Source organism: Leptosomus discolor, chromosome 20 (genome assembly GCF_034619465.1).
Source record: "Leptosomus discolor isolate bLepDis1 chromosome 20, bLepDis1.hap2, whole genome shotgun sequence".
Classification (NCBI taxonomy): domain Eukaryota; kingdom Metazoa; phylum Chordata; class Aves; order Leptosomiformes; family Leptosomidae; genus Leptosomus; species Leptosomus discolor.
Window position 1 is genome coordinate 8,941,438 of NC_141410.1, and position 26,351 is coordinate 8,967,788.

The 26,351-nt window shown below is 48.6% G+C and overlaps 2 protein-coding genes across 5 annotated transcripts in view; both read right to left on the reverse strand.

Moving 5' to 3' along the window:
• Nucleotides 1-7,768: 7,768 nt before the first annotated feature.
• On the reverse strand, nucleotides 7,769-8,512 carry FNDC10 (fibronectin type III domain containing 10). 3 transcript variants are annotated; one of them, XM_086476269.1, is made up of 2 exons: nucleotides 8,414-8,512; nucleotides 7,769-8,368 (listed from the first exon to the last, which is right to left on the reverse strand). In XM_086476269.1, exons 1-2 carry the CDS (start codon nucleotides 8,510-8,512, stop codon nucleotides 7,769-7,771), a joined length of 699 nt encoding a protein of 232 aa, XP_086332395.1. The 3 variants fall into 3 exon arrangements, with proteins under 3 accessions (XP_086332395.1, XP_086332394.1, XP_086332393.1); XM_086476268.1 differs by having other exon boundaries at nucleotides 8,411-8,512; XM_086476267.1 differs by having other exon boundaries at nucleotides 7,769-8,371; nucleotides 8,408-8,512.
• Nucleotides 8,513-16,354: 7,842 nt separating this feature from the next.
• The window catches only part of LOC104352542 (uncharacterized), a 33,738-nt gene continuing 23,741 nt past the window's right edge, over nucleotides 16,355-26,351 (reverse strand). The window contains exons 9-14 of one of the 2 annotated variants that reach the window (XM_086476229.1): nucleotides 26,178-26,335; nucleotides 22,056-22,264; nucleotides 19,423-19,490; nucleotides 18,961-19,125; nucleotides 17,877-17,948; nucleotides 16,355-16,465 (exon numbers count right to left, since the gene is read on the reverse strand). In XM_086476229.1, the coding sequence (XP_086332355.1) occupies nucleotides 16,355-16,465; nucleotides 17,877-17,948; nucleotides 18,961-19,125; nucleotides 19,423-19,490; nucleotides 22,056-22,264; nucleotides 26,178-26,335 (783 nt within the window). Of the gene's footprint in view, nucleotides 16,466-17,876; nucleotides 17,951-18,953; nucleotides 19,126-19,422; nucleotides 19,491-22,055; nucleotides 22,265-26,177; nucleotides 26,336-26,351 lie in introns of both variants that reach the window. The other variant, XM_086476230.1, reaches the window with a different exon arrangement.

A 26,351-nucleotide genomic window follows, 5' to 3' on the forward strand; every position in this document is an offset into this window, starting at 1 on the left:
GCACAGTATTTCCCCTCATCCAGCTGCATCCCCCGGTTTTCTAAGCTTGGCGACAGCGCTGCAGGGCCGGTGTGTTTCTGACCCGCCTTCTGCTTTCCCACCGGACAGCCTGCTGTCAGTGCACGGCCTCTTGTTCCTAAAGGATAAAACTTCGTCCTGATGGACCACTCAGCCACCAGATGTTTCCCAGCAGTGCACAGGGACAACTGTGAGGCAGAGAAAGGCACTTGAACGAAGCCACCTGAGGTCTAGTGCAAAACAGGGAGTAGCTGTGAGAAAAAGTACAGCTTTGCTATTGATCACCAGTACACGCTGTGGATTTGCACTACTCTCCTTGAAACAAGGACAAGTATACAATATTTTACTGGATAAACATTCACACCCCTCATGTAAACTAAACACAAACATAGGGGTGTAAGATATGTCCAACGACGTACCCGTCTGGGATAGAGCTTTCACAACTAACCGTGGCCTTGTACTGTTACTGTATGAGCAAGTGGCTCTTTCAGACTCAAATACAACCACTGAAAGATCCCAGCAGAGACAAGAGCAGCTTCTCTATTTAGTAATTCTACGGTTCTGAAGAGTCTCAGGTGGACGTACATGTACGGGGGGTGCTATTAGGTTTCATCTACACGTGCCAGAGAGACAGAAATGCGATGACCTCCTGTGACCACAACAGGTGGTAAATTCTAACCACCCCCAGCTCCAACTGCCCTAACTTAGATGCTAGACAACCCTGCCTCATTGTAATACAGAGGCAATTTTCCAATATCCAGAAAGAAATTACTCCGAATTTACAATGTAAGATCTTGGGTCCTCCCATCTTCTTCCCAGATATGCCAAATTTCCATACTCCACACCCGTACCATCCCTATTTGCCTGTCAATGTAAGCCACACGCTCCATTATTCTGTTCTCAGAAGAATGTGATTCAAGCAATCGCTTTTTTTTTTTTTCCTGAAAAGCAGTCTTCTGGCTAGGGTTTTTTTTTTCTAAGCACTAGGTGGCAGGCAAATGTTGCAGTAGGTCCACTGAGATGGGCCACGGACGGAAGCTGCAGGGAAGAAGCGTTTGGATGGAGCGCTGAATCACCCCTAAGAAGAAGTAAATTGGGTCTGACACCCTGGATCAAGCCCATCTCCATGTCTGTGCCCATAACACTCCGTGCTGAGGACTCTGTGGTGAAGATGAGGCAGATATGCTTTCTGCTATGCTTAATCATGTCATTCTGCATTTTAGGAGTAAACTCATGCTTTTACTCAAAACTGTTCAAATAAGAATGGCCCAAACTAGGAGTTATTGGTGTACCCACTGACTGGTGAAATGCACCGATTTCGGCACTGGGTTGCTCGCATACACGTCAAAACAATCATGGCACTCCTCGCTCAGCCCAGACAAATTCCATTTTTCTCTGAGGCTTTCGTCACCCTCTCCCCTTTCCGTATCATTGCGCTTTTCCACCTTGGTTTACTTGCACTATTTCAGCTGACTCCAGTACCCTTCAGTGTAACTGTTATTTAATTTTCACTCTAATCCTTTTCAGTATTTATTAGTTTACCGCTTACTTGGTTTAAGACAAAACGGAGACTCTTACCCTTTTAAGCTTTATTAAGTAAAAGACATCATTAGGAAGTGGTTGGCAGAGAGACAAAATTCTGGAAGTACTTGGGAGGCATAACTGAATGTGACTCCAGCTCCGTTTCAGGAAGGCAATAGAACAGTGAGAGCTGAAGTAACTACGTGGGACTTAGGCTCCTAAAGAGAACAACCATGAAGAATTTGTATGAGATGGAGAGGATCGTACGGATCAGTACTGCCTGCAAACAAAACCCAAAGTCCTAAGCAATACCGAGTGATTTTCTACCAAAATTAAAACTCTCTATAAGAAAAGCCTATCTGATAGGACATTTACAAATGAGCTTTTCCTTAAGATGCCCACAATTATTCTATAGAAACATTTCCAGAAACCTTGCTCCGAAGATGAAAGCTCCAGATATTCCAGCATAGTATTATTGTATGCTGGCACAACAACACAAAACACAAAGCTTGCAAATGCCAGATTACCGAGGGCAGAAGAATTTAGGACATACGTATTCCAAAAGCAAGAACAAAAAGAACTATCCCTTGCTGCATTCATCGCAGGAAAATTTGTATTGCAATAGAGCAGAAATCTGGGACACGAAGACCCAAGATAATTACACATTGGTCCCAGGACTCACAACACGCCTTTGCTTGCTCTTGAAAAGTACCCCTAGAGAAGTCCAACAAAGGATATGTGAGCAAAGCACCTCTACACTGATGTGGGGAAATGAAAAAATGACAAAATTCATAACCTGAAAATTCAGAGACAGCAGGAAGACAGTGATTAAAGGAAGGAGAAGGTAACAGGCCCTAAGACAAAACAACCAGCTCAGTGTATCTCAGGAATTTTTCTCATACATAACTAGAGATATAAAAGATCTTCAGGCATGTTTTCTCACAGATTTTGCAGCTACATTATAGAATAAAAGGAAATATGGAAAATAAGACAAAGACTAAGGACAGATAAAATCACACCAAAAAAGGAACACGAAAGGGACAAAAAGGAAAATAGTATCTTGAAAAAAGCAACTGATGCAGAGACCAGGAAACAAGGTTTATTCGTGGTGAAAAAGTATTCCATCATTTTTGATGTCTGAAAAGCATAAATAAAATCTATAGAAGGAGTTAGGAAATAAATACACAAAAAGAGACATTAAACACAAGAATAAAACCCAAATGTCTTATCAGAACAGAAGGCAGCCTCACTGCAGCACCACCTCCAGCCGGCTGCAATGCCCGCTCTTCTGTCACTTCTCGTTCTGCAGAGGCACCCTGCGAATCATCTGGTGGCTCTGGGATATCTGGTTGGCGAATGAACTGCCTGAACGTGCACGTCTACTTTCACGAAGGGTCTAGGGGTCAATGCCCAGAGACCTCCTCTGGGAAAGTCTTCCACCAAAACCACTTTTGGAGGAGTTTTCTTGGCACGTTGTATAAACACTCTACTGCGCTGTGCCGTCACGTTCACCTCGGCTGAAAATGCCGCCAGTGAATTTTAAATGACAAGCCCAACATTGCGATATGAATATTTCTGCGCCCAAAAACCACTCTTTCGGGTGAAAAAAAAAACCAACAAGGGGCTTGGGCAATTTTTTCCCGGGTGAGATCAGCCAATTTGGTAACGACAGGAGATGCAGTGACCAGATCTATGAGGAAGCAATGCCCGTCAGGGTGTATTTGCTCAGGCTCAAACTGCGAGAGAGCCAGCCCAAGCACCGCTGCTGCAATTCCTAAGCCTTGAACAGGAATGCGACAGAGTTAACTGTTATCTGCCGCTTTTTCTCCTTTCAGCCCACTCTTCCTGGCCTTTCTTTTGGACCATGCTGGCGAAACCGAGCAGCAGTTTGCGGTCTTGTAAGACTACAGCTCCAGGTCTCCATGGAAGCAAAATACCAGCTTCCACTTGCACCTCCAGATAAAGCCAAGCAGCCCTTCCTTTTATGTGCTACCAAAAATATCGTCACGGAATTAAGAGAGATTCTTTGCCTGAGGCACAGACTGTTTCCTCCAGAAGATTCAAAGTTGGGGTCAGGCTGAGCTTGAGCTGCTTGCATTTAAGCAGTTGTTTTCCTCACATTTCGCACAGGGCAAGGGAAAAAAAAAAAAAATAAAAGGCTTGTTAACGAGCATATCGCTCTCCATCTTAACTCCTGCAGAAATGGACATGGCTCGATATTTATGCTGGAAATTACCAGATAAAAGCAGGACCACATTCCACCAATTTTTATGGAATTTTAATACCCAGGTACTTGTATTGCAATACAGAGAATGTGTAGTTGCCTTAGAAGCTATTTCCACTTTTTCCCAAAGCATTAGCTGCGGAACAGCCAGCTTCTTGGCAGTTACAAATCAGCATCCTGCCAGTTCTTTATCGCTGCCTGGACAGGCCGGGACTGATCATAACTCTACAAGGTACTCTGCGTGTTTTGGGAATTGCTGCAAGTGCTGGATAAAGCTTTCTTCAACTCTGCGGTCTCACAAAGGCTTGTGGGAGTCAAATTAACAGCAAGCCTATGTACATCTAATTTTCCCCATTATTGCCAAAAAAGAAACATCCATACTCGCGATGGAGGAAATGTCTATACTTACGACGGAGGAAAAAAAACCCCACGGTTACTAATGGGTCAGCAGATGTTTTGCTTAATGCCACTTAAAATGAAATAGGGAATACTCTGATTTTCTTTTCCAGACACAAAGATGCATCCGATTAAAACTTAATCCACTGAAAATTTATGAGAAACTGTGAGATATTGTTTCCCACATCCCATTTATAATGCATGGAAAGGAAAAAACCAGAAAAAAAAAAAACCCTTTAGAGACTTAGAGAATTTTCTCCATCAGGATTTACATTCTCGTTCTAGATATTTTGCTCTTGCTTGTCTCTCCTCTGCCCAGCACGCTGTTGCAATGCAATCCACAGAGGCAGATGCATGGGGATGTGAGAGGACTGCAAATAACGCCTCTGTAGGATCTACTGGGTGCTCTTTCAGCAGGTGACAGTGTCCGATCGATACCCGCAGAGGTGTCTTACCGAGGACAACCACACACAAAATTCTCCATTAAATTTGGCGCTGCGTTTCCTCAGGCTGACCTCAGGGTCACCGCAGCGAGCGGTGCTGGCTGCACACAGCATGAAGCAGCCTGAATCGGTCAACGAAGACGGGTTCAGGAGCTCCGGGCAGCTCATTCGGAGGTCCCGTAGGGATCGTTTCTATTTGAAACCAAAGCCACCCGGCTGCCCTAATGAATGGTTTCGGCTCCGTGAGTTTTCACACAAAATTTCACATCTGGCTTCCTGTAGCTGGAAGACTGAAGTGGTCACACCTCGAGCACGGCCCCTCTTTTCCCCCTGCTGTCACGTAGATCATCGGCTCCTTGTACCAAGGGCTGCGACCTCCTGCTTCCTAAGAATATTTCAGGCTGGACCAGATGATCTCTCTAGCCCGAGCCTTTTTGTTACAGTTATGGACAATACCCTGACCGAGCTCAGGCAGCAGAACAGCGTGCCGAGAGGCTGTGCCGTCCCTGTCCCCAGAGGTTTTCAAGGCAACACTGGGCACAGCCCTCAGTAACCCGGTGTGATCTCAGAGCTGACCCTGCTTTGAACTAGATGACCTCCAGAGGCCCCTTCCAGCCTGAATTACCCTGTGATCCTGTGGTCTAAACTCTAGTAAGCAAAAATCAAGCACTCCGAGAATAAATCTCTTTTCATTTTCCCATTCATGCTGTCATCATTTCACAGCAGGCAATGGAGTATCATTTGGGCAGATTTGCTCGCTTTGAGTCAAAGATCTTGAACCATCGAGTATTTGTGATGGTTTCACTTCTTTTCATTATTCTCTTCATTTATTAAGGTCAATGCCAAGGTGGTACAAGGCTCATTGTTTATACATTTCGTTTTCACATCTGGCAATTCACGACAAGATGAAGAACAAATCAGTAGCACTGGCTGACAGAAGCTGACAGAGATGTACAAAATCAGTCCCACTCTGACAGTCCTGTGCAGAACCGACCACAGGGAAGCCTGACTTGGAACCTCTAAAAGCCCTTTGACCCAAATTTACTCTGTGTTTAAATCCACTGAACTAAACCACCAGATACAATTTGTCTTCATGTTCTTAAAAACGGATTGCCTTTTTCTTCGAGCAGTCAATCTCCTTGGGGATAAAAGAAAGACAAATGATGACATCGTCCTTCAGTATCGATGAGTGACACCATCTTCCCGTCCCTGCGACGCTGGGCACGGTCAGGCTGCGCAAGTCAAGCACACAGGCACGTCCATACAAAGAGAACACTGTTAAATTTAGAGTCAGCTGCAGGTGGGAAAGAAAACAACGCAAGAATAACGAACAAAGAAAAGGTATTTTTGCCCGATGAAACACAGACCTGCAGCTTCCCAGCCGCTCTCAAATCATTGAAGGGATTAGGATCAGTACAAATACTGCATTTTATTAAGGACTCCATACACTGTCGATATTTACCCTCTACTAGCAAGTTTATACTTCACAAACTACTTTCACAAAGAAAAGCACATGGGTCATTCACCAGTGAGAAACATTTACTCAAACACATGAAACGGATGCGTTTTACCAGCAATACCCCTTAACAGAAGGCCTGTCCCCCTACTTTTGCTTTAGGTGCTCAGTTTAAGTGATACAAAGTCATTTTCTGTTAAAGCAGTCAACTACATACCAACAACACTAAATGAAAACGAGCTCACTAAATACCTCTCGGGTGGTGACGGGCTATTTTGTGTATATATTAAAGTTCAAGTAGTGATCAGCCTAAGTTTGTTGGGTTTTTTTTAAAAAAAAAAAACAAACAACCGAACACACAAACCAACAACCACTAGTTTCAGAGACGAAAACACTCGGGGAGATACAGCTGTTGATGAAGACTACAGGAACAGATATACCAATATGAACGGGACAAATTCTCAGCACTAAGGCACAATAGAATTAATACTAGAATATGGCTAAAACCTTACTTACTACAGCATTGAGTTAGCAGTTAACGAGGAGTGTTCCTGTGCTCAAAACACTCGGCTACAACACCAGTGAGTTGTGTTTAAGACGCTTTTACCTCAGTGCAGCTGCACGCAGCATTCCTAAAAGGGGGGAATCTCGGAGGGCAGTGACGGTGCTCATTTACACTGTACTTCTTTTCTAAGGATCGGCTCGTCCTTGCGCAACGAAATGGAATTTTCACACTAAATCTGTCCCTTTGGCGTTGCTCGTCGTGGAAACTACCGAGATGACAGTTCTACAGGCAGAAAAGCAGGTTCGGTCGGTGCAGGATGTTGATGGTCACTCGAGCTGACCAGAAAACCCCTCTTGTTTTGGACAGTGGCCAGCCCCGGTCCCGGAATTTGTGACCGCCACAGGGCACGATACAAAACCCGCTTCAGTCACGAGATTTAGGTGGAGCTTTGGATCAAACACACGCTTCGCTACATGAGTTTTGTGGTTCCACTGGCCGGTTCTCCCGCAGTCTTTAAACAACATTCCCGCTCAGGAAAAAATTCACACGCGCGCCTAAGAGCAAGGGGATTTGGGTATAGGCTTGAAATAAGGGTGTTCTGGAGAGTCTTCTCAAACAGGCCCTCTGTAAGATCTTGCTTTTAAAACCAGACCATTTTCTGGCACTTGTGGACCATTATTTACTTCCAATCCACTGAGAGCTCCCACGAGTTCAGTAACCAGGTATGGCTCAGCCTGAACAGCCACCCTAAGGAGCAAGAAGAGCTCCAAATACCGAGAAAAAACCCAAATCCTCCAAGTTTGGGAAAGGCAAACCCAAGACACCCAACGCTTCCAACGAGGCCATGGGCAAAAACCGCTGGTTGGGGAAAAAAAAAAAAAACCCAACCCAACCCAAACGAGACCAAACCAAAACCCAACCAAACCTCTCCCTCTCCCGTTCCCCCAGAACGACGCCGCTGAAAGAAACCACCTGCCCGGCCAACCGGGGAAACCGCCGGCGGACGCGGCAACCCCGGCCCGGCCACCGGAGCGCCCGGGGATGGTGGCAGCGGGCCGGGGAGGGGGGGGTCGGCGGGCCCGGGGGGACGACAAGGGGCCCTGAGGGGGGCAGCAGCGGGTCCGGAGGGGGGCGCAGCGGGTTCGGAGGGGGACGGCAGCGGGTCCCGGGGAGGGGGGGGGGGGGGCGTCGGTCGGCTCTGAAGACTAAGCGCGGCGCGGCGCGGCGGAACCCGAGGCCCCGGCGAGGGCCGGGCTCATGAGGTTCTCGGTGATGTAGGCCACGAGGAGGCAGATGAAGACGAGCATGACGCAGATGGAGCCCCCCACGGCCGTCATGGCGACGACGATCTCCCGCATGGCGGCCGGCTCCACGCGGAACTCCACGCACTGGGCGGGCGGCGCGGGGCGCGGCGGGGCGTAGCGCGGCTGCAGGCAGAGGCGGTAGCGCACGCTGCCGTGCGCCTCCGGCAGCAGGTAGTCGCGACAGGCGGCCCCCAGCTCGACGCTGTCGCAGGGGAAACGCGTGTAGGTGCCGTCCCAGGAGCAGTTGAGGGCGAAGCCGCGCAGGCCGGCGGCGGCGGCGGCGGCGGCGGCGGGGCGCGGCGGCCCCCACTGCAGCAGCCCCCACTGCAGCAGCACGCTGCCGTTGCGCAGCACGTTGGCCACCAAGGCGCCGCCCGGCGAGCGGTGGGCGCGGCAGGACCGCGCCGAGCACTGGAAACCGCGCACCGGCGTGCGGAAGCAAAGCCGCCCGCCCGCCGCCGAGCCCTCGGCCCCCACCTTGTAGGGGCACCACGGCGGCGGCTGCTGCTGCTGCTGCTGCTGCTGCTCCTCCTCCGCCACCACCGCCGCCGCCGCTTCGGCTCCGCGTCCTGCCCGGCCCGCGGTGGCGGGCGGCGGCGCCCCGAAGCAGAGCAGGGCGAGGAAGGGCGGCAGCAGGCTGGGCATACCGGCCGCCTCGGCATGGAGCCGAGCCGCGGTACCGGCGGAGGGCTGCGGCGTCCCGGGCGCCCGTTATAAACGCGGTTCTCCGCAGCCGCTCCCGCCGGCCGCCAATGGAGAGGCGGCTCCGCCGTTAACTCTCGCTGGGCTGCGGAGCACCCGCCGCGCCGGGCAGCGCAACCGGCTCCGGACCGACGGCGGGCGGGACCGACCCCGCCGTGCCTGGCCTGCGGGGGAGGGGGGGGTGTGTGTCCCCGCACCCCATCCCCCCCCCACGGCGGGCGGTCCCCCCGTAAGGGCCGGCAGGGGGTCGGCTCAGCCCCCCCCCCCCCCCCCCCCCGCACCCCACCGGTGCCGCTCAGCCGCCGCTCCGGGGTGTCCCCCGGGGGAGCGGCGTCCCCAAGGGAGCGGGTTCATGCGATGCTCGGAGATGCCGGACATCAGCGGGGGGGGGGGGTGAGGGGTGCCTGTGCCCCCGGGGGCTCACAACCAGCAGAGGTTTGGTCCAGGGGAGGGTTGTGGAAAGTTGAGAGAGGTCCCCTTCAAAGCTTGTGCCAAGAAATGGGCGTTCGGTGGATTTTTGTAATGGTTGTTTTCTGCAGACCCAGTCTGCTTTAACCCCCTTGGGACCGGAGATTGGGAGAAACTCGGCGAGGAGGGAACAGGGGGAGAAAGCCAGGAGCCCCCAGGAGGTCAGCGGGTAGCAGAGATAAAGCTGCGGGTCTTCGGTGCGCGCTAGTCCCGAGACCAAAGGAAAAAGATGCTCCTGTCTTCTAACAAAGCCATTTTCCCCCCCTCTACAGCAGGACCAACCCCCGATCCACCCCTTTGATGGAGGCAGCTGTTTATTTTACAGCATGGAAGAGGGCTGAAGGAGGCAGAGCAGTGCTCCCTCCTAGCATCGCACCATAGTGCCTTCTGCACAACCTTGAAGGATTTCCACTCTAGACTTGTCTACAGGTGGAAACAAGGGCTCTCTCATGAAACAATAATAAAAATGCCTATTTAGCCTAACCAATGTTTGAAGGTTATTTGAACAGTTGAAGTGGTAAAAGCTGCCCTAAGCCCTGTCTTCTGAGTCTCAGATTTCATTCCAGAAAAAAATTGGGGAGTTTGGGTTGGTTTGTGTTTTGATCAGGTTTTACACAGTGTCCTGTCCCCGTTTTTATCACAAAACTTAAGCATTTGTCTACATTTAACTTGTAAAGTAGAACAATTATCAGATTACATGGTTAAAAACATCAGAAATGTACCTAAACACATTGGTGCTGTTTTTCACTCTGTTACCTATTTGGAAATACAAGATGTACAGATTACTACTCTTTAAAAGCATTTATTGTCTTATATTTTAAATATAACAAAAATAAGATTCTGAAGCTTATTTAAACAAACAAAAAAAACCCAAACCCCAGTCATACACCTTGGACTTCATTGAAGGTGTTACTCAAATATATGCAAAGGGTGATGTGCAGCGATGTGGAATTTGTTCAAATAGTTTTGTTTCTGGTGTATTGAACATCAACATGACCAAATAGTCTCATATCAGGACACCTTTTCCTGTCTGAAAGACTTGCCTTTTTAAAGTCTATGGTTTCTTAAGGAAATCTTTAAACATAATTTAACAACACCAAATATTATCTCTTCAGTTATTTCCACACCTAATTTTTAACCAAATTTAACACTTGGGGGGGAGGGCGTCTGCTAGCCGCTAGGAAGTTGCTAGAAATCTCTTCTGATACCAAAAGGTATCAATAGGAATCAATGAAAAACTAGGATCAGCATAGAAGAGGATGCTAGAGTTGTAGTAATGGCTGCTCTCCTCAGAAAACACTTGGTTATCCCAGAACAACAGGAGGTGCTGCGGTGCTGAAGGCACTTCTTGGTGGCTGAGGCAAACTTACCTGGGGAAGTTCCAGCTAGGATGCAAATCTAAAGATCTGACAGCCCTTCCCAAGAACTGTGGGGGTGTTCAGGAGGTGGCTGGAGCCAAACGAAGCAGGTTTTGCCACCTTAGACTTTGTACAGTTCTCCTAACCCCTGTTGAGAGCAGGCTGCGCTCCAGAGCTGTCCTTGTTTCAGCAATCAGGGAAGAGATCTGGCACCAGCTTCTGATGTTGCTTACGATGTGCAACATGCTTTGAGTTCTTCTGTTGAGAGATCCAACAGAAGGGTCTGGAGTTTGGTACAGGAAAGGAAAATGGTTGGCACAGCAGCGAAGACAGGGGGTTGCATGTGCTGCCATCCCTTAGCTCTGCACTGAATTCCGTACTTGCTTTTGGAGTTGTAGAAGAGGGAAGAACGAGCTAAGCAGAGATACCTTGTTTCATGGCTCCTAAATGCCTTTCCCAGAATGACTGCCAAGATGACCAGGAATTGGAATAATCCTATTCTTCCCTTTGGGTGCAAGAACCCGCGCAAGGCAGTAGCGTACTGCCGTTTAGCTGTTTGCATGCTATGCTCAGCGTAACTGGTTCTGTGATAATGGGCTGGAACAGGTTTGCTGTTGAACACAACAGTGAACTACCCTGAATGAGCACAAAAGCTGTCGAGCATATCCTTGTGCCATCCCTGTCGCCCTCAGAGCTTTTGGCTTGTAGCTGTGCCCTTGTGCTGGAGCTGCAGTCTTCCGTGTAACAAGGCACCTGGATAAACACACACTCCTTGGATTCCCAGATTTTCTCCAGGCACGTGAATGTAAAGGTACAGAACACACCGACCCCTGCCAGTGACACTTACGCCTACCTCATCTTTTCACAACTGGCACTCTCCACCTACCTTAAATGCTTTGGTCTAGGGGGGCTTAACTTACCTCGGGTGAGTTGCATCTGTTGCACCAGAGCAATGCCAGCCTGTTTCCTGCAGATAAACTCCCCTGAGTCTCTTAGCTTATCGATAGGACAAGGAGTACTGGTTTTAAACTAAAGGAGGGCAGGTTTAGGCTGGATATAAAGAGGATATTTTTTACAACAAAGGGTGGTGAAACACTGGCACAGGCTGCCCAGAGAGGTGGTAGAAGCCCCATCCCTGGAAACATTCAGGGTCAGGTTGGATGGGGCTCTGAGCAACCTGATCTGGCTAAAGATGTCCCTGCTCACTACAAGGGGTTGGACCAGATGGCCTTTAGAGGTCCTTTCCAGCCCAAACTCATTACAGAATCACAGAGTGCAAGTGAGAGAACAGTCTTGGTTTGGGGATGTGCAGACAGTTCACACCTACGGTGTACAAGGGTTTAGGGCATTTTCTCCTCCAACTATTTCAGCTGTCTTAGAGAAAACATCTCATTAAGCTCCTATTAGATTGTCACATTTTAGCCCCTAAAAAATGCCATGTAAATGAATGAGCCTAATAATCCTGAACAGGTTTCCAAGTAAGAATTGGATTACAGAGAAGTAGGCTTCATTAAACAGAGATTTCATTTAACTAATTGATAGGCATATGTTTTCCTCATCCTTGTTTGTAAGGGCACAGAATGTACTATTAATTCTCATCATCTGGCTAAAGATGTGGCAAAACCACTTTATAGTTTGATAGCGTGTGAACCCTGAAAATACGTTTGTTCACAGAAATCTAATCTACATCATCTTGCTGGAATCCAAACGAAAATAAAGAGCAACCCATCAAAAAAAAAAAAGCTGTAACAGCACTACAGGTTAACTACACCTTACCCTGCACTGCGTCCTTTGGCCCTGCACCGTGTCTCTAAGCAAAAGACAATTATTTATGCAAGAGACAAGCAAAACCACATGCTTTGGCTTGGTCAGTCTGCCAGCACTGGCTTCAGATGAATACTTTCCCTCATTGTCTGCTCTCTTAGTAACCCAGCTGTTTCCCAAGACCTTCTTCTGTGCCCCGGTCCACAATAAAACTCCGCCTGGGCTTCTCATGCGTACTGCTTCAACAGTTCACCACTCAGGCAAAACATTGTTATTTGCTTTAAGCAGTGAACCTCCAGGCAGCATATCAGAATCGGCAACATCCCATATTGCTCTATAGGCCTTCAGCCAGACCCAACACCACAGGTTTTCTGCTTTGCTGGTTCTCCTCCACCGGGTTTATCATCTCCTCTTTCATCTCCCATCAGAGGAAACCGTGAACTGGTATTAAAATGGGGGCAACTTGCTCTAGGCCAGACGAGGAAGCACTAACCGCCCACAGCTAACAATTTATGCAACACTCTGCTAATTTTAGCCTTGGATACAGCCAGAGCAGACAATCCCTAGAGCAGAGATGCTTAGCTCTCAGCTAAGGGCAGCATGCAACATATGGCTGGTAAAGCATCCTGCTAGCAGGGAGCTTTGCATTTAGGGCTGAGTTGCTACAGTTCCCTCCGAGTCATAACTTTGAGGATTACTCATCCTGGACATGCAAAAGCAGAGAATTTGCCTCCTAATTTAGATAGCTCCTGCGGTCTGAATCAGCACACAGTCTCACCCCCACTGGGGTTCTATTTCCAGCACTTGATTCATTTCCAGTAAGGTCTGAACCTCAGTGTTCTGACAGTCACAGGCTCAGAGAAGCACGGAAGAGGAGTGAATGAAATCCAGCGGACAGAGAGCTGTACTACACCTCTCCCTGGGGCAGCTTGGGTGTGCAGGTTTGAAGCTCGTGCCACAGATCGTGTTGGTCGCTGCTCCCGCCCTTGAGCTGTCAAACGATGACATCTTACCAGCCCAGCTAAGAATCAGAGGGATTTTTGATTAGGGCGCATCTGAACTGATGACTGCAACTCCAGCTCATCTATTCTGCACGTGCTATTTGTAGCAGCCAGCGGAGGCTGAGCAGTATTGCATCATACAGCAAGGTTGGCAAGATAAAAGCACTAACCATTTCGAGACATTTTGGGTATCTTCAGTCCCGTTACAGTTTTGCAGTGGGCTCCTTAGTGGACTACAGAAGCAGCTACGGCGCTTGGCTAATGGACCTTTTCCTGGACTCCCTGGAACAGCCTCGGGCACCTTTGCTTGTTCTGCCCACGAAGACCCCAAGCTGTATGATGAGTAGAGAGCCCCTCGAGCAGCATTTGTCATCTCTGGAGGTCTGTGCGCACACTGAGGCCTGGACACCTCCACGCTTAAAGCAGGCTATTCTAGGGAGTGATACAAAATGGGGGATCAGAAAAACCACTTAGAAATTGGGTTTTTTTGCTGAAGCTCTCAAATTGAATGATTTAAATAGGAGCTGGACCATTCCTGGATTTCTGATCCAGGAGAAAGCTGTGAGAAAAAGAAAAGCAGTATCCAGAGAATGCTCTGCTGACTGAACGCTCCTTTCCAGGCCTGAAAAAGCTCTTGTCATCTTGAGCGGTGGGTTGCAGCTGAACCGCTGCCGACAACAGCTCTACATGACTGTGGCTGGGGTGCTCTGCCTTTGACTCGAACTTAGCTGAGATAGGGTGCTTGGACGTGGCTGCAGATAGAACTCGGTAGCCAATAGCTCTCTCAACCCACGTCCTCCCAAAAGCTAGAATCATCAGTACTCGCTTGGGAGGAGTTCTGTATTCTCACATGGTTTTGGGACATACAGGTCAAAACTGTTGCAATGAGGCTCTTCATGGTCTCGGTGAACAAGTACACCCTCCCCAGCTTCAGCAAGCAGCAGCTCAGGTCTGTGAGGTCCTAACAATGATTCCACAGGACTCTGTAATAGCCAGCAGTACCATCCAGCTCTAGGAAGGGCAGCATCTGGAAAAGCAGAGTTCTTGCTGCTTCCACACACAGCAAGCAGAGAGCCAACCACATGAACTGCTCCAAGGTACTCCAGAGTTTGACTTGCCCAGCTGAACGGGCTGGTAAGAAACACAAGCAGCATAAAACCAAAGAACCAGAAAGCCCTATGAGGTGGTAATTTCAAGCTCCATTAGAAAGTAGAAGAAAAAAAGAAATCACCACTGTCTGAATGAAGACAACCAAGCTTATTTGGAGATAAATAGTTTTCCAAGTGTCTAGACACTTTTTCCAAGTGTCTAAAAAATACGCCCCAAAACAAGGGATTAAAAGAAGCACGACTGATTCAAATAGGGAACAAAGATCTCCCCTCTGATCTTTTGTCAGGTCGTGACATTCAGCCACAAGCTGCGTTTGATGAGCGAGGTCCCCCAGTGCAGGACTTCCAACGTGGCGATGAGAAAGCAGGAGACAGCTCAGCTGCATGGGTCTTGCACAAAGGGAGGAGATGTGACAGCTCTGCCCTGTTCATATGACTAAACCAGGTCCCAGGCTTTGAGATACCATGACAACACCAATTCTCCTTTCAGCTGCCTCCATTTCAAATTCCAGGGACTCCAGCTGACTCATTCCTTCTTTCTGTCTGTGGTCAGGCAAGATGTGTTTTGGAGACTACACAAAGCGCCACAGATTTCAACCTATTGAATCAACAGAACACCAGAAACACCCAACTTGCTGATTAAAAACCAGACCTCTCTAGAAGGAGCAAACTTTATCTTAGCTCCCTGTCAAATATTGGGAGACTGGAAAGAAGCTGAACAGGATGGAATTGTGTTACTTGGGCTCCAAATATTCCTTCATATCTACCATCATGAGTACTCTTCCTTTTTTTCCCCCCCTCCCTCCTGTGCACCAAATTTCATCCTTAGCAAGCCTTTTGTGCTTGCACGGCAATCCTGGACAAGCCAGGGCACCGAGGGAGGTGCCAAAAACTGAGCATATGTCAGGAAGACAGGGAGGGAGGAGGTGGTGGGTCTGAGAGGCAGATGCAGGCTGGGATGTGCTGATACATTCTGCCCATAGCCTGAGGAGGGCAGAGTAGGGACGGCTCTGCTGGGATGCTGCAGCTGCATCACGAGTGGTAGCAAAAGCTTGAGCAACACCCGTGACAGAAATGGATGTCTGCTCCCATCCTGCTGCTTGCCTTTGAAAGCTTTCAGCAGCGGATAGCTTGGTCCTTCCCAGGCTCTATTCCTGTCCCGCTGGGGGCATCCGCACCACCGAAATGCTACAAAAATAATATCCTCTCAGAGGGACTGGCAGCTGTGCCGTGAAGTGCTTCATCCACCGCAGACCTGCGGAGGTTCCTGCAGGGTTGTGATTGTGCAGCAGTCCCTGCCACCAGCTCAGGCCAGCCCACATCTCCAGGAACCCAGCGTGCAGCAGCAACATCAAGACAAGATGCCCAGCACTGAGTGGGGAGGCTCCGAGCCCGGCAGGACAGTTACAGCTCAAAGCCAAGGAAAGGAGAACTCCACAGGGTTCTACCTTGAGTCACTGGGAAGGGTCCCTGCACCAGGAAGAGGATCCAGTTGTTCATATACACACACGTGCTCAAGCACACACTGGCTGGCACACGGTCATTTCTGTTGGTGCTCATGGTTAGCCATCACCCTTGCATTACTCCAGACAAAAAGCAGGCTAACTTCCTCTCCACCTTACTCTGATGGGAGCAAAAGGTGTTTTAAAGAAACACTACTGAGCAAAATATTTTATGAAGACAGATTCCTTTGTATTAGCAATCAGTCGAGTAAGTCCAGGCACCCCTCTGCTGCCCAGAGGGTTAAAAAAAACCCAACCCAAACTCTCCAGCTTGGGAGGGGATAGGGAAAACAAGAAGATGAAGGACACAATAAATCAAAAAAGTGCTTCTAAGAGAAGCAGCAGGATAAAAATCGTTCCTACAGTCTGAGAGCACTTCCATGCTACTGACTGGAGGGGCAGCAATGGCCCCACACACGTAGGTGTGACGCACATCCACCAGCACCCTGCTCAGTGCCTGCGGAGGCAGCTACCGCCTCCTGCCTTTGTCTGTTCTGGGCAGTGTTTAATACAGGAGCCAGTTCCCAGGAGGAGTTCCCGTCCCCTCGTTCCTAGCGTACTCCATTTGCCTTCAGCACCTTTTTCAGTAGTAGTCATCCTTCTTGCCATCAGCTCCCTGTACGCCTGCGTGGTCTTTCTGGTCTTGGACAAGTTCCAGGTCATCATTGTCATCCACCTCACCTCCATGATCCTCCTGGGTGCAAAGGGAACAGCCAGGAAGGGGAAAAAATAAGAAAAATCAGCAAGGCCCAGAAAAGGAGACCCTGACTGTGCTGCTTCTGAGTATAGCACCACATGTATATACATATGGTATGGTACCACACCAGCCCAGCTTAGGAAACTCAGGAAAACAGGGAAGAATCCACCTCTGCCAGGGACCTTTAGGTGTCACTGGCAAGCCACTTAGCCAAGACAGAGGCGAGCAGCCTGCGTTGCCATGAGCAGCCTGTTCATTTTAAGCAGATTTAATATCTTGGCCTTACAACGCCATTTTAATGTCTCAGCCTGCTGCCACTGCAACACCAGCAGAAGACAGCTGACATCCACCACGTTTCTGCCTAACAAATCCCACCCATGATCAGCAGCAGCCGGCACAGCCTCCGTTGGCACTTCTAGGTCCAACTGCCCGGTTTACAGGCCAGGTTCTTCACACAGGGCAAGGATAACTCCCGACACCAGCTTTGCTCTGCCCACCCTCTTCGTTCCCAGCAGGTAGCCCAAACCCTCAGTTCCTCAGCAGTCATGTTGAATCTGCAGAAAGAGCCAGCAGCAGCCACTCACAAAGGGCAAGGAGAAGATGAACAGGACTGGAAGAGGATCCTTCATTTCTGCCTACGTGAGCCAGAAGGCACCAGGGTGATCCTCTCTAGTACTCATGCTCTCAATCTTTGGTGGCCTCCAGTCTTTCTCCTAGAGCAATGCCAACTTGTCACTGACTACAGCAGCCCTGTGGCTCTGAGACACAGCAGTAATACTTGTTCTCAGCCAAACAGAGGAGAAGTTGCTTCCTGGCAACTGCGGCCCAGCCGACACACCACCTCCCGCGCTTGCCTCAAGTGGGACATCACATTCTCCTGCTACCCGTACTTTTGTTCGTCTGGCTGGCCGTAACCCACTGACCCTTCTCAAAGCACAGCTGTGGTTCTTCCCAGCTCTTCCAGAGGCACAGGCTAGACCCAGCAGGACCTGTGCAGCAGCAGACTACAGGGCTCCCAGTGACATTCCCACCACAGGAATAATCACCCAGGGTGATGCTTGGAGGAACACACTGATCTCCCCTAGCTGCACCGGCACAGCTGGTAAGTCACCCCAGCTGCTCTTTGGTCAACATCTCACAGCTCAGCTGCTGCAGATTGATGCAGACAGAAATACGGGGAGACAGAGCATAACGGGTGCTCTGAACACGGGAAAAGAAAAGGGAGCAGAGGTAAGCAAGCTCCAGGTTTGTTCTGGAGACCCACCTCACTGAGCAGGCAGAGACAAAACTGAAGTCAGTGCTCACATCTGGTCTCCTAAAAGCCAAGCCATGCTCAGCTCCCAGCTACCAACATACCCAGGTAACAATCACACCAGAGAGGGAAAGAGGAAGAACCTTGGTGTCGTACAATTTCTTGCTCCTGATCTTCCTGATAGTCATCCACTGGGTCTTCCCTGGGCTTGGCAGGTCTGCCAGCATCCTGAAAAACACAGAGAGACAGACACTGTTGACACTGCCCCAACCTACTTCCATTCCCTGCCAGGGATACAGCTCTCCTGCATTAGAGCCCCAAGTCTGGAAGACTGGGCTACAGATCAGGAATCTGGGGGCAGCAGACAGACCATGAGGCAGCCCAAATTCCATTGGTACTTTCTCCACCCAGTCTCTCTTCCCACCTGCTGGCAGCAACTGCCCAGCTCCTTCCACTGTGGAGAGAGGGGCCTCTCCTGCAGCAGGAAGGTCCCAGGGCCAGGGGAATGTTGCTTCAAGTCACAGGACTGCAGGGAATCTACAAGTTATTTAGGGTAGAGCTCTAGGGAGCACAACACAGCCCTAGCTGAAAGTCAGGTATTTATGTCACTAATTCTTTCCACATTTTCACTAATCTTAAGGTGGTGTTGCTCTGTTGGTGCCAGCATGTCTTTGATTTCATTGGCCTGGGTTGGTTTATTTTTTTCTTTTTTTTTTTTTTTTTAAGCCTCACTATTAATCATGATTTTAGAGCCTGACAGATAAAACACTCCTTTTTAAAGCAAGCAACACTCAGCTGCTTGTCAAAACAAGCGAACATTTCCCTGATGCAGAGTCTGGCTTCAGACAGCAAGAAGCACTTTGCAAAATAAATGGATTCCATCTGCAAGCAAGCAAACAAGGAGGCAGAGTTCTCACGTGTTGTCACTGCTGCCAAGAGCCTGCTGCACCCCCATCCCAGGAACAGCAGTGACTGCACTGAGCAGACCCCGAGCGTAGGCCCATAGTATCGTCTGGTTTCGGGCTCTCAAGTGCTTGAAAAGCTACAGACCTCTGCAGCACAAGCTCTGGTACTGATCAACCCACCAATTCACACTCAAAGAGGTTTCTCCTGCCTGCCATATCCTTGCAGTGGGATTGTGGATCCACCCGGGAACGTGGTGTTTTCCTTTCAGTCCTTAAGCTCTCTGCCTCCCCCCATTCATAGCTGGGGATCTCTCCCTGCCCCTCATGCCAGTCACCTTCAGCGGCTTCTCCTTAGACTCTTCTTTCACGCTGGGCTCCTTGAACTTCTCCAAACCTCCCACCTTCTCTTCAAAGTCAGGTCTCTCCAGCTCAGCTTCCTCAAACTCGTCCTCACCTTGGTTATTGGGATCCTGGGCAGGATCTGCAGCATCATCTGGCATCTGGACAAGAAAAGCCTCTGGTCAAGAAAAGGCAGGACACCCCCTTGGGAGACAGAAGGCCTGGTGCCTCCACCAGCAAGCATCAAGTGCTGGCTCGTAGCACTTCAGTCACACCTCTCCAAGCACGCTAGCAGTTCTAAAAACAAAAAAAAAAACCCTGTCTTTGTTATCTCTCTGAATCCCTCCAGAATCAAGGAGTTTGGAGTTGCATGTTATAGAAACTTCTGGGAAAGCATTGACTTAAGTGGGACAGCTTATTCGGAGCGAGGGTTGCATCCAGATGACGGCATCACTTACCATGGGTTCCTGGACAACAGCCTCTTTCTGAGAATGTGAGTTCTCCTCCCTCTCAATCACTCCTGCATCTGCAAGGAAGAGGGACGGTTACCAGTGTCACCAGTTAAGATGCCGACTGCTGGGGAGCAGCTGTATTATCTCTAGGCCAAGCAGGGATTTGTCTCGACCTGCCTGCAGCTTGAGGCAGACAATGCTCTGTGGATGCTTTCAGAGGAACCCTTCTTCAGTGCCACTTGCAAGACTTCAGGGCAAAGCAGCACTGTGCTCCTACAGCTGCCAAAAACAGCTTCCTTGTCCCCAAAGCTGGGGCACAGGCATGGGTTGAAGCATGCCCATAACTCACCAATACACAAAGACAAAAAACCAGCTCCTAACCTACATTAAGATGCCTCTTTCCCTCAGGCCACTGCTAAGCCTGGGCAGCATCTATAGCAGCAACCCAGCCACGCAGCCATCAGACCATCCCTGGGAGCCATCAGACCATCCCTGGGAGCCAAACTAGACCACAGCAGGTCAGGACGTCAATGCCACCTCCCCTCCGGTGGCACACAGCTGCTGGCAGGACCGAAAGGCTCCCTGTGGCAGGCAGGGGGGCAGTCAGGGCAGGAGATAGTGCTAATGAGAGAAAGATACAGCCTTTTAAAAAGAACAGCCTTTGCTTTCAACTAAGTAAAGGCCTAATCCTCACCCCAAATTGGATGTGGCTCCGACTCACCGCTCTGTCTGCCATCGCCAGGGGCTGAGTGGCTCTCCCCAAAACATTAATGGAGCCTGTCAGACAGCAGCGTTCCCAGCTGGGGAGCAGCACGGCCAGTCATTACTTTGATTGTTAATTCCAATTAGGACACAGAGGTCAAGAGCTGTATGTCCTCATGCTCCCTTATACCTGCCGTGAGGCCTTTTCTTTTCAGGGTAGAATTCACTTTGATGTGAACCAATTAGTTCAGTTCCTCTAAGGGAACCTTGCTGAAAAATCAGGTCAGTAAAATATGAAATAGCAGCTAAACTCAGCCGTTGGGAAGCACAGGAATACCAGCCCTCCCATCAGCTGTTACCCACTGTCGCTGTCCTGGAAGGGAGGACTTCACCTGCCCGGGGTGAACTGAGCCAACAGCCTGGGAGGGACTCGCCCATCTTGGGCGATCTCAGCCTTTTAATCCGAGATGCAGTTAGAACCACTGACCTTCATCTCTGTCCCGTGACATCCCTCCTCTGTTCCAAATCCAGAGCCAAAACCTACTGTCAAGAAGCCGGGCTGGGACCATCGTTATCATGTTTAATAGAATGCAAGTCAGCGTTTCACATGAGGTCCTCACAGGAGCCTCAGCTCCCAGCTTCCCTGCCTTGCTGCATTCGAGACCAGGGCTTAATTAAAAAATTAGCTACATGAAAAGCCACCTACTTCTACCTCAGTCTAGAAACATATGGAATTAGCATTAGTCATAGCTACATTTCAGTGGCTCTGACAAAGGCTACTAGCTACCTTCCAGATCTTACAGGTTATTTCCACATGTGCAAGAGGAATTGAGGGGTTTTGCTGCTGTTTGCAGCGAAGAAATCTGTCCCCAAAGTGTTCCCGCTGTATGTCCTGGCCCCTTGAGCACAGCAGGGCATCTCCACACAACTTCTCACACTGGATGCCTCTGCTCAAAAGCCCGTTTTAGATCTCCACCGCCTGACTGGCTTACTGTAGTCCATCTTTGTCATCTTTATTTGCTTCCAAAGGGAGTTTGTAGCTTCCCTCTTACACTCGTAGACATACAGCTGCAATTAAGTCAACCTTCCCTTTGTTTCTGGACCTACGGAAGCGCTCCAAGCCCCTGCCCACCCACTGTAATTTTCTGAAAGGTCTAGCCGTTTTACAGCTGTTTTCTGTTATTTCACACACCACAAATGGTTATTTAATTGTTCCTTCATTTTGCCATTCACATGCAACCACCATTACAGGCCAACCGATAAACCTCACCTGGAAAACAAGGCAAAGAAAAGATCCTGCTCTCACATAATCTAATGGATTATTCATTAGTTGGTTTCATGGTGTGATGAACTTTACATTAAGTCAAACGTTTCTCCCAACCTGTTATTAGCCAAGTGATTCAGTTGGCATAGGGCTCTGAACAGGTCTGGGTCAGAAGACTGAGGAGTTCTCAATTTGCCTCCAATCGCAGTTGCCTACTGGACTTTAAAACAGCTGTAGGTGCTCTGTGGGCTGACTGACAAATACAACTGGCTGCCCTTGAATTGATTTGCTTTTAGCCTCTTAAGGACAGCTGGGAAATTTTCTGCCTAAGTTAGAAAACCCACTTCTAAAAAATTAAATCAATCTCTATGGGAGACCGAGATCAAGTCTTGCAAAAAACCCAGTGGCATTTTCCCCATCACTCCCGTAGGAAAGAAAGAATTGACTTAACTTACACAGATTTGGAGTCCACTACCTTGGGAATGCGTGAGGATGCAGGACAGCAGAGAACAGAACCAGAAAACTGTCCAAGCTTTTCGTTTGACCAAGGACAACAGAAGCACGAGAGTTTTTCAAGAGTTGTACTGTTTTCCTTTAACACAAGCAGAAAGCTTTTCTCGCTCCTCACCTCAATAAATTAGTCCCATACAGCATAGGATTAGGGAAGCCATACCCATTTCGAGTTCCTCATCATCTGTCCTTTCCTTCTCGCCTTCCTGATCAGCTCCGTGATGCTCTTCCCCTCTCTTCTGACTGGGTGGCTGTGGGCTGCCTTTCTGCGCCTCTTGCCCAGGCTTGGGTTCCGAATGAAGGCTCTTTGGGTAGCTGTGCGCTTGTCCTTCATCCATCTGGGCATTCACTTTGTTAACGATGTCTTTCCAGCTGCAACAAGGACATGAAACAAGAGAGAACACCCCTGCCTCAGTATATCTAGAGCCATTTCATAATGGCAAGCAGAGGGGAAAAAAAACACCACCCTCCAACACACGCAGAAGTCTGTCCCAATTTAACTCTCTGGCAAAACTAGCAGATTGCATTAGTTACTGGTGTATCTGCTTGAAACAGAACGTTTAGTACGCCACATGAGTACAAAATAATTTATGCTTTATAAACACCATTTATTATAGAATTGCTTTAGTACTACTCATATGATACAACAACACATCCACATAGCATTAAACTCCAAGTCTAAATCGATACTTACTCATGCCTCACACACCAATACACAAATCTAAGTTTCTGAAAAAAAAAAAAGAAAGAAAAAAACACCCACAAGTCCTCTTTATTGTTCCAACTTAATGTAAAAATGAAGATGCTAAAGTAAACCTGTAGTATTTTGGCCTATAAGAAGAAAAAAAAACAAACCCAACTTTCAAAACAAACAGGAAAACTGCAATACAAAATTGACAGTTTCCATTGTCTGGTAATTTATTTATTTATTTTTTAAAGCCACAAGCTCTTTACCAGCTTTACAACTGGGATGGATACTTCAACCAGTGGCTGTTTATAAAACTTCCATAGCATGCATGTGTCCCTTGAACCAACCCAAAGAGTGAAACCCCAACTAGCTGAAAGGAAACAGTCACATGTTGTTTTGATTCTGGTTTTTAGGTGAACATGGGAAAGTGTCTCATTTCATCATTCAGGGAGGGAAGCCACGTTCCAGCATGATTTGCTGCTTTCACTACCACCGCCCCCAAGTGTTTTCATCCATCTTCTGATCTGAAAAATCAATTATCCACACACAGCTCTGTCTGCAAGAGTTCAGGCAGCCCCTTTCAGGCAGCTATAGTCAGGAATTCCTTCCCCCATAATGGTTCCACCTCAAAGACCCTTCTGATGCCTACACCGATATCCCCATCTGCTTCCTTCTTAACAGGAGTGCCTCAGAGGGGCGAGGACTTGATATCAAGGTAAACACCAGGCACAACACTTTTATCATTAATGCTCCTCCGCCTGCAGCAATAGTGCAGCTCATGGGTACCCAGCCAGAGGCTCAGCAGCGTAACACCATCCCACTGCATGGAGACGAAGCGGAGGTCAGAGAAGCAGCAGAATATCTTCCTGTCAGTTTGAGTGACCCCCCTGAAAAGCCCAGAAGGCAGGGCTGTGTCACAAGGAATGTTCTCTTCCTAAAAATCCTGCTATTCTTCCTCAGGGACATCTCTTCCAAAAAATCCAACTATCCTTCCTCAGGGACACCTCCAGAAACAAAGAAGGGTAAAGGAAGGAAGTCCCAATAACAGGGACTCTCAAAAGTGACCGAAATAAAAACTTTTAACTTAAGTTACCACCAGTTTCAAGCAGGATTACTGCCTGTCCTGCTACATGAGCCAGCTGAGATTTAAGAGTCAGGACATTTAAGTTTTTAACTGCTGAGAAACAAGTGGCCATAGCTTCAGCAGCTTTTTAAAGCCAGCATACTGCCACCACACAAACCTTTTAGTAAGAAAACAAAAAAATCACAACCCAGCCTTCGGCTCAGATTTCCCCATTAAAAAAAAAAACCATCAAAGTGCAAATCGGCCATCAAGAGCTCATCTGGAAACTGCTGGTCTCAGCCACCCAACGCAACAGCTCTTGGCGTTGGATGTGTGGCCTCCTTTGTACTCGGCTGCGGTTTGATATTGTTCTTGGCATTGACACCTTCTGGAGAAAGTTGGTTTGTGCACTCCTTATCGCAGACCTCATGCCGTGTAAATAACAGCCTCCAGCTGCTCAGCGATTTCTTGATGATAGATCCAGGAAAAGAAAAGGACACCAAACATACCATGATCTCTGTCCTCGCAGAAATCAGTTGCCAAACAAAGCCAATATTTGCGTTTTCTCTTTCACAGGGTCGTGACAGTATCCTCTCTAGGCTCTACACAGCCAAGGAGAGGCCATTCCGCCATCACAACTTCAACCCTCACCTTCAGCTACACCCACACAAGTCCCTCCCAGGAAAAAGACAGAATATCCTCTGTGTGTCCATGCAGATGTTATTACCAAAGCAGCATGGGGAGGACTTTGCCCTTCACAGAAAGGCACAAAGCACAATCCCTGACCCGGCAAGATTACAGGTTAAGTTAACAAAAGTGGCAGAGAAGAATGGGTAGGATCAGGCTGAATTTAGAACAAAATCCAGAAGTCTCTTCTACAGATAAAACAGAAATTAAATCTGGTTTGCTCCAGTCAACTGAGCAGATGACCTGGACACATGCAGGGGAAAAATAAGCTAAATGAGGAAGCACTATTTTCAGTCAGTTTTTGGATTATGGCCAGACTTTGATGAATTGCAGCCTCAGAAAGACATTTTCTTCCTTTTGCAAAACAGACCGGTCTTCCGTGAGTGCTGCTGAGGCAGTAAACAGTTTCTCCTGTGCCTGTACAGCGCCCGGTACAAGAGGATCCTGGTCCCTCACCAGGCTCCCAGGTACCACACCAACACAAGTAACACCCTGTAGGAATTAGCCATTCTGTTACCGGCACGGAACGGGTACGTTCATGCCATTGTCTGAACCTCTGCCCTTTCCAAGGGACTCCCCTCCCCGGAGCTCTCAAGAACAGGTCTGGTTAACACATTGTGCTGAGGATGTCTGAGATGAGCAACAGCCCCAAGTTGCAGGGAATTTTAATACCAAGGTTTCAGCCAAGCTCAGGAGATTGTACCAGTTCCAAGACTTTTTACTGTAAACCCTGATCCTTGTATTGATACAGTTGAATGGGTTTGACTTCCCTGGGTGAAGCTGAAGGTGACGCAAACTCCACCATCCCAAGTGCAGGTATGCAGGAGCAGAGACAGGACAAAAAGCCTGGGCTGCCTGTTGGAGTCTATCTTCATTTCTGGCATGAACTATTGCATTACACTCTTCTACCCCATTCTGGATAAACCCCATAGTTTTGGGATCACAGCTCTCAGCTCTGTCTGACTTTTCACCTTCTAATCAGGCGCTGAAGGTGAGTCCCTAGCCCCTAGCACACCTCAGAAGTGCACTGGCAATGGGAACACAAGCTCCATTCCCTGGGAGGAAAAAACGCAAAATAGAGAATACAAAGTTTGGGAATTTGTCTTCGCCCTAGAAGCAAAACCAAAAAAACTCTAGTATCTGCTCTGGGCTAGTTGCCTGCTGCTTCTAGATTACCATATAACCTTGGAGATGAGCAGCTTTCAGATCCTCAAGGTCTGGTTGTTCCTGCAGAGCTTGGCAGATTACTGATTAGTTGGTGGAAAAAATGAGCAAGTTGCAGCTCTAATGTACAACTTAATGCCTCTTATTTATAGAAACGGAAGGAATTTTTAGCCACCCTAGCTGCTGCAGATGGGTTGCTTCCATCATGCAGAACCTCTTCTGTTTGCTAAACAAAACAGGATATTTAAGTCACCATCACTGAAAGGGAGGAGATTTCCTGAAGTCGGTTCAGACTCCCGGCCCACCCTCTCCTCTAGCTAGTAACCATGCTGACCTGGTCTCACGCAGCCATAGCTCCTCTTTCCCGCTCCTCCCCACACAAACACTTTACAAACAGTTCAGAGACAAAGGCAGCCTGCAGAACACGCACCAGTAACAAAAGAGCCTTTTTTTGATGCCAGCACAGCACCCACACCATTCAATCACACACCATTGCCTCCAACATGACTAGTCTTCTGAGGCAGAGACCTGGCAGCAACATTCAGTTACAAGAATTTGATGACACTGGAGCCAATAACTAACATTATCTTTCAAGTCGAAACCACAAAAAGAGAGACCAGATGGAGACTGTGGTACCTTTCAGCCTGAACATTGGGAGTAGAAGGGAGTTTTGTTCCACCAACCTTTGCATCTGCACCTGTTTGCTCCCCGTGGAGCGGTGGTGGTCTGGCATCTGAGGTTTTCCTGCTGCAGAGGGTTGTTTCAGATCAGACGGTGACAATCCAGGAGCCTGGCTTTCCTCGTTGCTTTTCACCTGGATGCGCATCACCATCTTTACATCCTGAAGAGAAGACACA

Bases quoted from the DNA above. Each gene is read 5' to 3' on its own strand.
- FNDC10 (XM_086476267.1), bottom strand. From the start codon at position 8,512: ATGCCCAGCCTGCTGCCGCCCTTCCTCGCCCTGCTCTGCTTCGGGGCG. The intron at 8,372-8,407 runs GTGGCGGAGGAG...CAGCAGCAGCAG, and splicing joins CCGAAGCGGCGGCGGCGGTG to CAGCCGCCGCCGTGGTGCCC.